The sequence below is a fragment of the Lipophrys pholis genome, assembly GCF_963383615.2.
Source record: "Lipophrys pholis genome assembly, chromosome: 20".
Classification (NCBI taxonomy): domain Eukaryota; kingdom Metazoa; phylum Chordata; class Actinopteri; order Blenniiformes; family Blenniidae; genus Lipophrys; species Lipophrys pholis.
In genome coordinates this window covers 2,108,442-2,120,684 of record NC_137648.1, presented here as the reverse complement: position 1 = coordinate 2,120,684, position 12,243 = coordinate 2,108,442, and the positions used below count along the sequence as shown (strand labels likewise).

Sequence of the window (12,243 nt, the reverse complement as noted above, 5' to 3'; positions counted from 1 at the left end):
CCTGTTTCGGATGAATGTTCTGGAAAATCAGTGAATCTGGTAGCTTGCAGACGTTGAGACATTCTTTGCGTGTTGGATTGTCTCTCAGTGCGGACAGGCCCTGTATTCTTGGCACATTCCGAACACGCAGGCTGCGCGCATGCAGGTGCCACCTCATTCCTGAGATGCGCTTATACGAAATGTCCGATTTCTCCTTGAACATAATCATCATACTTGCGGGATACAGTCACCCCCTTTGTTTCATTCTCTGAATGTGTCCCCCATGGCTACTGTGCATTGTTCAGTGGGAGAATGTGGGCTTTCCTCAGCCACAGGGACAATGAAAATACACACCGCTGCCCTCTGTGTACGTCAAGGTGGTTAGGATAGATTGGAAAAACAGATATTTCGAAGGTAAGGATTACATTCAGTAGCATTAGTGGAAGGATTTGCCCTCTTTGTTAGACATACAAATAAAGGTTTAGAATTTAAACATTAGGAAAATACAAAGCTTTACAATCTGATTATGTGTTATGCTTCTTTGCTCTCTGTACTGGATTAAGCGGTTAAGAAGGTGGAAGTATGGGAATTAAAAATGGATTCTTATTTCCGAAACGTTTAACTTTTACACGACAATGTTTTGAAACCAACGTCTGTTTCCATGGAAACAGCAGAGATGCTTAAAACGATGTAGTTAGTATGCCAGGCCATGAGGTGGTGCTGCTGTTTGTTTTTGTAACGTTTTGTTTTGTGATTTGATGTTGTTTTCTCATGACATTTCTGCTGTTCCCATTGAAATAAACATCGTTTTAAAAACATTGCTGTATAAATGAAACTTTTCTGAAACGAAACACATAAACGATGCGTTTTCACAAGAAACAATGTCGTTGGCCTTAGATTGTGACGGTTGTGATAGAAATTTGATCCCCCCTCTCTTCTTGGAATACTTTCTTGTAAATCTCACCCTCATGTAATGTATTAAAGTCAGAAAGTGTGTTATATTTTCAGAGTGCACGCACTATACGAACACAGACAACCGCATCTGAACGTCATTCCTTTGTTTCTGACGCCACTGCCAACGTGATGCCGCCACGTCGGGCTCTTACTTCTGCTTTGTTTTCCTCGATAACGACACAGACTCAAACCTTTTACCAGAGCAGCTTCTGGTCTGCGGCGTCACCCGCTCTCACACGTGCGCGCATGAACTCACGACTCGGTGATTTGCCTTCACATCACGTCTGCCCTGCGAGCCGGGCCGCCTCGTTCTGTCCACCTGAAGGAAAAGACTTTTTCGTTTGGAGAAAATAAAATCACGTTTGTGGGAGAATTTCACTTTTATTTGACATTTGTGGCATCATCACACAGATTTAGGGAACATATGGGTGGTAAAACTAAACAGAAAAAAGGCTTCTTCCTCCTATTTTGGCATAATAACATCACTAATAATTTCTAAATCTTTTTATATTTATGACTGATTCTCTACCACACATTCCAGCCAATGCATTTGCTGATCATTTGCACTGATATCTTACCCGAGGTACATTTTTTACTCGGTTATTTTTTTATAAAAAAAATTTTTTTATACAATTGCTACCAGCTGCATCACTTAAATGTTTAGTATTTCAAAATGTGTTGGCAGGAGGTCCACTTTTCCCAACAATAATTTATGAAAATCACATCATTACAGTAAAGGTCCCATATTGTTTGTCGTCTGGCTTCGATTTCCGTGTCAGAATTGATTCGTATCACTGTGGTTTGAGCTTCTCGTCTCTGTTTTTTGACAGAAGCCTCATCATAAAGCTCCCATAAATCCAGCTATGTGAAGTTTTGGATCAGTCAGGGGTTGGGTATACAGTGTGACAGAGCCTGGGAGGCAGCATGCTGGTGGTTTTATGAGATGTGGCGTGAACACAGCCGCCGTGCGTCTCATAGAGATTAGCATCCCTAAACACTTGGGTCAAGTTTGGCTTCGTATAAATGGGAAAACCTTCAGCATGTGGAAAACTGGACAGAATGGCCAAACTATACCTTCCTATCATTGCATCTGTCATGATTTCTGATGGTTTGATTGGACGCCATGGCCTTTCATCGGATGTGACAGCTCATTACAGATTTCTGTGGACTGACTGACAGCCGAGTGACTCGCTGGCTCCGTTCAGACCAAATACATCATCACCGTCTTATTATGGCCCCGTTCACTTCCTAGTCCCAGTTAAAACACACAAGCTGTACATCAACAAGAAGATGGCCTACATACCCAGCAGATTTACTGAGAATTATTATCATATTGTATATATTACTACCATGTATGTAGCAGTTGCCCTTGAAAAGAGAGGAATATGACTTACTGCTCTATTTATTCTGCACTCACACATAGTCACAATACGATACATACCTCAATACAATACTGTTCAATATTGTAGGATACGGTACGATAGATTCAATACATAATGATTTATAGTCCCATATTAACCCTCTACATTAATTAGAATATAATATTATAACTAGGGCTGTCAAAATTAACATGTTGACCTGGATTAATCCATCATCATGATTAATCTGATAAGAAATTTTATTGCAATTAACCCATCTGCAGTGCAGACTGAAGGTACGTGTCCACAGCATCCTTCAATTTCTCACTTCCCATTCATTGACTGTGTGAAACGCACCGCGGTGCACGCTGGGCGTGATCCGGCGTGCCCTGAGCTTAACAGTACTGTCTGTAGCCCTGTCGCTGAAAATACCCTTCTCCCGGAGCTCACTTGCATTTAGTAGACTGCAGCCAACTTTATGCAAATGAGACGCGGGGACTGGAGGTCGGACACATAAACTAGCTGTAGTGGAACCAAAACAAGGACAGACTCAGCAACTGCACAGCTTGATTCTCGCCTCGAATGTTTTCAGAAATACCTTTCGCTGAACTGTTTTAGTAATAAAAGAGAAAGTTTGTGTCCATCTTGGGGGTTAGTTTGTAGTTGGCCCAAGAAGGAGAAATAAAGCCACATAAATGTGGATTAATGTTTGTTTTGATAAAGAGAGAAGCTTTTTGTTAACATATGTTAAAGGTGTTCTATAAACAGGTTAAGTGCAGATACATTACGTTCTTTCTTTAGTATGTTTGATCATATAAAATGAAACACAATTAGTTTTGCTTAAATATGAATGATATTTATTCAAAATTTATTGTAATCAATCAACAGCAAGCTTAACATAAAAAGAATAACACATAACAAAACCTTTTCACTGAACTCCATTTACCATTGACCAAATAAGCTCTTAGAGCTGATGCAACAAATTCTCCTCTTTTTCCCAAGAAAAGGGAGTTTGAGTTCCTGCAGCCAGACTTCTCCCTCAATGATTCGGTCGTCTGCTTTCCTTTCATATACGCCTTGAAGTTATTACTGTGGACTCTACCTAGAGGACACGTCCTGTCCCCCCGGGCCGTCCTCCCGCCCCGGTCCAGTGCAGGTGCTGCGTCGACTCAACCTGCCAGAGCTGATTTCTTTCTGCAGTCACACCCTGACTGGAATTACTCACAACTTTTCCCACGTCCCTCCATCCTGGGATGGTTTGCATTTTCACTTGCTCCCCTTTTTCTTTTCTTTTTTTTGCATTGTTAGGATAACAATACCCCAAACTCTTGGAGCAAGCCAGATTGTGTCACTGTTATCCTGCTTAGAGATGCATGTTTTGCACGAAGTTGGAGAAAACACTGGTTCGGTGAGAACTAGCACCTAATACGGAGGGTGTAATCCACGTCTCCATGGTGATGCTGGCCAGCTGTTGACTCTCTGGCCCAACCGAGGAACATCTGCAGTGATGTCACTTCTGGGCTGTGGGAATGTTGGCAGACACGCTTTGGCAGCACTGAACCACTGACAGCACGGAGAAGACAGGGGGAAGTCTGCGAGGCGGCCAGTATCACAGTCACCATTTTCGGTATCCAAGATTTTTAATTTCTGGAATAAGAAATGGGTCAAAGAGTATTTGAAACATTTGTCAGCGCGCTTGTTTTAGCTTGCTGAGATTTCACTGCATCAGCTTAATTATCCGAGTGCCTCAACAGTGAATAAAGTCTCAAATATGTTTCTTAAAACTGGTTTTATTGCATACAACTCTGAAAATTGAAATATAATCAACATGAAATTCTGATCTAGCGGAATGATACACAATGCAAAATGGAAGTAATGCCTCTTTTGTGCATTAGGCGGCAGTAATGAGGTGACGAGCTCATTCTTAGAGCGGGCCATTTTCAAATCTAGAGGATGGTGGTTTGATCCGTCATCTCGCCTTGACTGAGGCCCTGTTCCTATGACGATTTCAAGGGAAAATGCTAAACATTTGTTGTGTTTTGTTTGTCCATTACATGAAAATGGTGCTTGGAGCCTCTGAAAACGCAACATTTTGGCTCCAAAAGTGGAACTTTCCCAAAATGCTCCCACTCTGTCTCTGTGGAAACGGAGGGAAATGCAACTTTTCTGAAATGCTGCTACTGGGCATGTGCACCGCGGCTGTAGTAAATACATTTTCTGCACAAGCTCGAGTAGATGGACAATAACAATGTTTCCTCCAGAGTGTCATGAGTCCCAGTCCATTTTCTCCTGGGACTTGGTAGTTTTATTTTGACAGTCACCGTAACAACAATCCAACTGGGTCGTCTGACTAGATTGTTCGTGTAATCATGTAAATGGGGCCTAAATCCCAACTTTTCTCCTGGCATGGCAGCCGGTTCCATTAGTGTGTGAAATGCCTGATACAAGTGAAGTTTATGTTCCACATTTATAGAACACGCTCACCAATGATTTATTGTTATTCACCTTTAATGAGCCGTCATGCAGACCTCGCGTCATCACTTATCTGAGCTTCAGTCTCCCTCCTCTTGTTCTCTATCATCCAGGAACCCTCCAACCCAACAGCACTCCGAGTGTCATACTCTTGTAATTTGACACCAGCATCATTGGATCACTGGCTGTGACAGTGGCTGCATATAGAGAAATCTCGACCAGTTAGCAAGAGCTAATGCTGACGCTACTGGAGCATTCACAGCATTCTGAAGCCTTAAAAGAGCTAAACATGCACTGAGCCTCATAAACTGACTCTTCCCTGCAACACATATTGTAGATGAGTCTTGAATATGAATTAGGCTCCTTCTGACGCTGAAGTTCAGCTCATTTAGTCTTCAGATCCTCCCAGGCTGGTGCAGAACTGAACGATTCAGATGCTCTTTTGTCTTTTAATTCGTCTCACCATTTATGTGGTTGTGACATTTGAATTTCCCCTCTGTGAGATCAATAAAGTATCTTATCGGATTTTAGCACAAACTCTCTGCAGCAGCTTACATTGTGATTAGGTACTTTATTCGTGTTGGACCTGGGAAAACTGAGCATGCATACTTCAGGAAATGCTGTTGCATGAGTTATTTGAGATCCACAGAAGCCTCATTCATACTGTCCAGCCCGGCTGCACCGCTCCGTTGGGGTGAAGCGACTGTACTGGACTTCAGTGGGGGTTACTCTGCAGAATGGTGTGGGTTGCACGTCGTTGTTATTTTTTAATTGCTGCAGTCTGTCGGGGTTTTTCAATCCAATTACTGCATGGGGGAAGGAGTGTGCCTCTCTTCCTGTGGGGAGGATTACTTGCCACACACACTTACACACACACACACACCTGGCACTTGCGGAAGTCTTAATGTTTGCACTCTCCCTTTGTCTCCCTTTTCATTTTTTTTTTTTTTATTTCATCCCTGTCACCCCCCTCTCGCACAGACATGCACATGCCACGAGGTACGTCTAATTTACAGGAGCAGCCACTGCGCAGCGTGTGTGTATTAGTCCGGCCTAATGCCTTCCAGATGCCCTGCCTCTATACCCTGCTGCCCATATGCACCAAAAGAACAGGCGATTGTTCCAAAGGGTCTTCCCACTAAGGAGAACCAGGTGTGTGTGTGTGGTGGTGGTGGGCTGTGTGGGAGAGAGAGAGAGATGTTGCGGTAGGGCATTTACAGACGTCTTGCATGCCAGTCACAGCACACACACTCTGTGAATGACTGACAGAGAGAAACAAAGCAGAGAAAGACGCGTCTTCGCCCGTGGATACAATAATGATGAGTTTACAGAATATGATGGCGTGGGCGGGGGAGCCACGCAACTGGAAGACCCTTCTCCGTCTCTTGGCGAGGTTTATGGGGCGTACCGGGGATGTTGTCACACTTCAAACTGTCTTAAATCCGAAGCAGGGAATCTTGGAACGGATCGCTCTCTCACAGTCCAGAAATGAGAATTTTCTGGAAGCGCACCAGTAAACCAAGTGTGAATTTGTTTCATGTATCAAAAAGCACGGACGAGCTGAGATAAAAACAACCTTTTAAGTGGAAAAAAACACTTTCGCTAATTCATCTTTTCACTGCAGTAGGCAATTAAGAGATGACATAAGACGATGGCACCACCCACACCGTCCACGCTGTGGAATGCTTTAATTTCCACAGTCACATTTCAGTCCTGACCCAAAGTGGGATTAACCCACCGGGGGGCCGGGGAGCAAAAAAATTAGCTGCAGGCCACTATTTGCCCCCTGCTGGCTTTGCACTGTGTATTCTGTCATCTTCAAGTAGCCATCAAACCCAGAGCACACAGCACACTGCACATGGCAGCTTCATTATTCCAGCCAACCATGACGTCCTCTACACACCAGTAGAAATCTGCACAACGGTGTAGAGCACAGATGTCAAACGTAAGGCCCGTTGGCCAAAAGTGGCCTACAAGAGGCTCCAATCCAGCTTACAAAGCACCACGAAAATTTTGATTTAACAAAGAGTAGTGGAGACAACACAACATTGAGACCTCAGCTGAGAAATCCGTGATGCTGCCATGAAAGATGGATCGTTGCCTCAAAGCCATGCTGTAAGGGTCAGTTCATAAAAACATGCATAATGCCACAACTATAGGAGACTTTTTTTCAGGAGGGGGAGGATTTCACTGTATTTGCACCTGAAGGTTTCATTAAAATTGGCTTCATGTTGAGACTGGAGGCATTTAATTGTTTGCTTTTTGTGGGAAAATATAGCTTTATATATAATTGGGCTGTATGTGGCCCCTGAACCAAAATGAGTGTGAGAGGGTAGCGCTCTTAAAACTTTAATTCCATTCTGGGCTTCAAGGCAATTCTGTGTTGGTTTTGCATGTTCTCACTGTGCAGTCACTGAAATCACCATGAATCAGCTAGTATGTCGTAGGCGAAGTCACATGTGAACATAGCTGTAACTTACAGACATTTTTTGGAGCTTGGAAATAAATGAATATAACGATTTCCTCCAAATCGCTGCATTGCTGAAACTTTTACCACTTCCGGGTATGTTACTGTATCTCACGCCAAGAGAGCAGACAAGACAGACCCCAAGACACCGAATAATGGCAATGCCACACCGTAATTGGGCAAATGAACTCACTCTAACTCTAAAGGTCAAACTGAAATCATCGGGATTCCATTCAATGCGTCTGCCCAGACAAGACATACATGAAGTCCAGATTCTGCCCCTTTGACTCCATGTTGTTTCCATATGGCAGCAATCAGGTGTCCAGTAGCTTTTTGTTTGATGACTTTGGGATGATCGCTTATTTTTCTTGGGTGAAGGTGTCGGGGGGGGGGGGGGGGGGGGGTACTGGAACGAGGACCGATGCACCTTGTTGATTGAGAGATGTGTTTTCTTTTGGCCGCGCTGACACGGCTTCCTCTGGTTTTCTGTTTGTTTTTCGACAGAGCGCGGCTCGCAGGGTGCCTTGGACCTGACGGAGTTGATTGGCGTTCCCCTTCCTCCCTCCGTCTCCTTCGTCACGGGCTTTGAGGGTTACCCGGCCTACAGCTTCGGCCCGGACGCCAACGTGGGCCGCCTCACAAAGTCCTTCATCCCCGACCCGTTCTACCATGACTTCGCCATCACGGTCACGGCGAAACCCACTACGAGACGCGGCGGCGTGCTGTTTGCCATCACGGACGCGTATCAGAAAGTGAGCCGATACGTTAATTCAACAGTGTTGTTTGATTAATCACCTAAACAACAGGAAAGTGATGTTATTTCTCTTGTTTGTAAGATTGTACACTTGGGTGTAGCCTTATCGGAAGTGGAGGATGGTTCCCAGAGGGTCATATTGTACTACACCGACCCAGAAACCAGAGGAGGAACCCAGGAAGCAGCGTCCTTCAAGATGGGCGACCTGACGGGGAGATGGGCGAGGTTCACCTTAACCGTACAAGGCTCACAGGTGAGTGCAGTGTGTTTTCGTAAAGGTGTTTTATGTGCTTTTTTTTAACGTCTTAAAAGGTCACGTGTCCTTTCAGATGGAAGGGTGTCATTTATTATTTAAGCCTTAACCAACGACTCGTCGGTGAAAGACGAAGCATTCACATTGTAAATGTGGATTCCAGCATTTGCTTATGATGATGCTGTTTGGTAGCAATGGCCAAATGAAGCTTCATGAAGCTTCATGAACCACTTTCTTTATTTTCTGACGCCACCAAATTGCGCTCTTGGTTTGAAGACAGAGGCTGAAAGACTGGCAATGAAGTGTGCTTTCAAACATTTGTTGAATAGACACCGCCATCTAGTGGCTTCTTAAAATAAAGACAGTTTTTCATGAAGCTTCATTTGGCCGATTGGTGAAATTGTACAGCAGAAAAAGATTTTGGTGAACCTGCAAGAAATTTGAATTCACTGAAGACCATTTTCTGTGAATTTGGGACTTGGGACCCGTTTTCAAAAAGTTGCATTTTCAGCAGCTCCAAGTACAGTTGTCATGTAAACTGACACCTAAAACCCAACAACAGTAAACAGTAAACCAGTTGATAACAATAAAAAAATGTCTGTTTTCTTTTGTTTTTGTTTTTTTGTGAATTGTAGTTCAGAAAATTCTTAATTTATTGAGTTCTTTGCCTTTATGCCGCTTTGGCTGCATCTTATATCCTAAATCACCGCTGTAGCTTCAGTCCGTTTCTTGTTTCCAGAGCAGCCAGAAAAAAACCTTTCTGCCAACAGCATTAACTCTTGTAATTTGACACCAGCCTCACTGATTCGGCGAGAACAAACATCCTTGTTCGCATGATTCTCTTCATGCCCTGAGTTTGTTATGGATATTTTTTCAACCTTGTCTCCCTCCATGCAGGTGCGTCTCTTCATGGACTGCGAGGAGTACCACAGGGTTGACTTCTCCAGGAGCGTGCGTCCTCTGACCTTCGAGGCCAGCTCGGGGATCTTTGTGGGGAACGCCGGCGGTACGGGCCTGGCCAGGTTTGTGGTGAGTCCAGACCGTATTTCATTCAGTCTTGTGCATCAACAGTTTATTTATACCAAGGCTATGCTCTCCACCCTCCTGGGCGAGAAGTAAATAAATATAGGTAAAAAAAATGTCAATGCATTTTGTTTTTCATGTTTTGACAGATTAAGATGATTCAAATGGACTTTTATAAATAATCATGAACGATGTACATAGAAATGCCCTCGTTTGCCCTGAAGTCATAACTAAAGCTGGTTTCGTAGCCTGGTAGACGGACGAAGGAAGTACTAACCGACTCTTTGGACGATGGGATTGTTAAGATGATGCTGGTGGGTTTCAAATCGTAGCTGAATCAAAGGATACATTAAAATCTTAAGGTCATGGAGTGGAAGCTGATTGGCCAAGGAGGAAAAATGCAGAATTAAAATGCAGAACCTCCTCTTAAAAGTGAAGGGACAGATTGTTCACGCGCTGATCTTCCATGTCCAGCTTCTTCATTAAATTTGTGGGATTGAGAAGTGCTGAGGTATTACCACAGGCGGTGCTGGTTTCTGCACTTGGTGCTCTTGGAAAAGAAAAATAAACTGCTTCAGCGTTTTGCTCCCAATCACCTCTGATTTGCTGTTGTGGTAATTGCTTTGTTTTTCTCCAGCGCAATCTATGGTAAGTAGAAAATCGCTCGGTGCAAAGGGACTATCAGTCGGCAGTAACATATGTAAGGGCTGAGCAGAAGAGAGGCCATGGTAATCAGAAACAACTCTGTTCTGTCGTCGGTATGTTCGTTCGGGTCCAAAAACTTGACAATATATTGAAAAAAGCTTGAAAACATTCAAAACCAGTGGCTGAAAAAGACATGAGGCTTTTAAAAAAAAACAAAAAAAAAACACACAATCCTCTTCTGAGGCTACCTTTTGTTATCATGCATCACCAGGACGGAGGAAAGAAGTTTGTTTTTTTTCTTTTCCAAGCAGCTTTTGCCTCATTAGAATTTTTTAGTGGCGAAACCCGAGGAGCGTTTTAAAGGGATCTAATGAGCCACGGAGGCCGAGCGCCTGTTTATTCTGGAGTCTTTAGCTCTCGTACGGGAGCCCCTTCAGTTGCCTGGACGATCAATCACACAGGTTCTGAAGTCTACCTACGTGGGGGTTGAAAGCAGCTCTGACGTGCGCATTGACATCACCGAAAGGTAGAGTTTCTTTTTTAGCCCGTTTTAAAACTCCCCGCAGCATCATATAAATTCTGAAATATATATTTGGCTTCGCTTGTTACAGATAACAGGGACCAGACTCTGAGTCATTCTCTGGAAAGACTTCGTCTGGATGTACTGCAGCACAGACAAGGACTTTTGTTTTATTGTTTCCTTGAGGAGGATTAACTCTTTTATGGATGCACAGTGGTGTAGTGGTCAGCACGCGCATGTCACAGTGAGAAAATCTCTAGTTTAAGCCCAGCATTGAGGCATTTCTGTTCTTCATGTTCTTCCACTGTTCTCTGGATATTTTCCGTTCCAAAAACATCCGATGAAGGTGAACTACGGACTCATGAATGTGAGGACCGTATTTTGCAGAATATAAGTTACGCTTTTTATAATCGTTGACCTGGTCATGTGACACATATATGAAAGTGTAGCTGTATAAGCCATCTATGACCACTAGGTGTCACTGCATCACAGCAGAACGCTGCTACAGTACCACAGAAATAAGGGGAAGGGGTTGGCCTAGAAATGTCAAACACAAGGGAGGAAAATAAGTATAAATGGAAGCACAGGAAGAGAAAAAAGCTCGACACCAGACAATGACAGACTGATAAGAGAACATATGGAAAATCACCAAAACAAGCTGAAAAAACCTAACAACCCCCCCCCCATACAAAGTGGACCCGCAGTGACTGTCTGTTTCCAGCTGCTCACTGTTTGAACTGGCAGGACTGTCAGAGATCTTCCTCCTTCCTCCTCCTCCTCCTCCTCCACCTCCTCCCCCTCCTCCTCCTCCTCCTCCTGCCACGATGCAGACGCTCTCTGCAGTCATACAGCTTCATATTAAAACCTCTCTCCCCCCACCGTCACTATTTGTTTTACCTAAAACGCACTGCTTGTTGACTTTTGTTTCTGAGCATCATTTCTGCAGAGAAAGACAAAACCTCGGCTGCATTTTCATGCTTGTGATCTTTTTATCTTTTTTTTTAACTCTCTGTTTTAGTTGAGTTTTTCTCAGTTCTTGTGTTTGCAGTACTTTATGAAGTATGAGGTTTAAAGGTTTAAAGCCACTTTTCTCATGGTCATATATTTCCCGAGCACGAAGCATGGCCTCCTGAAGCTGCAGAGTAAGAATAAAGGTTTTATCCTCATGCCATGGACATTTCCAGCTCTTTAGATAAAACTGAGTGACGGACAGAGCCGGCAAGTAACACATTATTAGTAGATTTTTACAATTTAACCCAAAATATCTATACGTTTATTCTTCAAAATAGCTCTTTCCTTGTTTCAACCTGTAAGAGGACAACTCGGAGTTACAGTGAAAACATCAAATCAGAACACTTTACATGAAAATGATTGACTGAAAACAGCATTTTATTTGAAAACAATCATTCAAATCACTTTAATTTGCATGTTTTTGTAATAAAGCCATACATGCACACAGAGAACAATCCAATATAAACATCCAAACTCCTTTAAACTGTCTTTCCTCATCGTATTGACCCACTCGGTATCTGTTTTTAGGTAAAAGTGGATTTCCACGTATGCAGATGACGGTGTAGTAAATGTTCAATTGGAGATGTGTTGTTGGACTGAAAAGAGTAAACAGCACAAACATTTTTATTTGTCAATCAACAAACACACAGTTTACTACAATTGTAGTGTGTATGAGCTGCGTTCAGCACTTCTGCAAAGTTGCATTTTCCAAGTTATGCATCAATACATGAAAAGATTTTTGTCAGTCCTACCTCTTCATTTAGAAATGTATTTGATTATTGGTTTTATCAAATATCTTATTACACT

At 43.1% G+C, this 12,243-nt stretch overlaps 1 protein-coding gene across 2 annotated transcripts in view; it reads left to right on the top strand.

Annotated features, from left to right (window-relative positions):
* The window catches only part of LOC308125692 (uncharacterized protein), a 70,599-nt gene that overhangs the window by 32,980 nt on the left and 25,376 nt on the right, over positions 1-12,243 (top strand). For both annotated transcript variants that reach the window (XM_080489624.1, XM_080489623.1), the window contains exons 3-5: positions 7,735-7,982; positions 8,067-8,237; positions 9,135-9,266. In XM_080489624.1, coding sequence (XP_080345750.1) covers positions 7,735-7,982; positions 8,067-8,237; positions 9,135-9,266 — 551 coding nt within the window. The remainder of the gene's footprint in view (positions 1-7,734; positions 7,983-8,066; positions 8,238-9,134; positions 9,267-12,243) is intronic.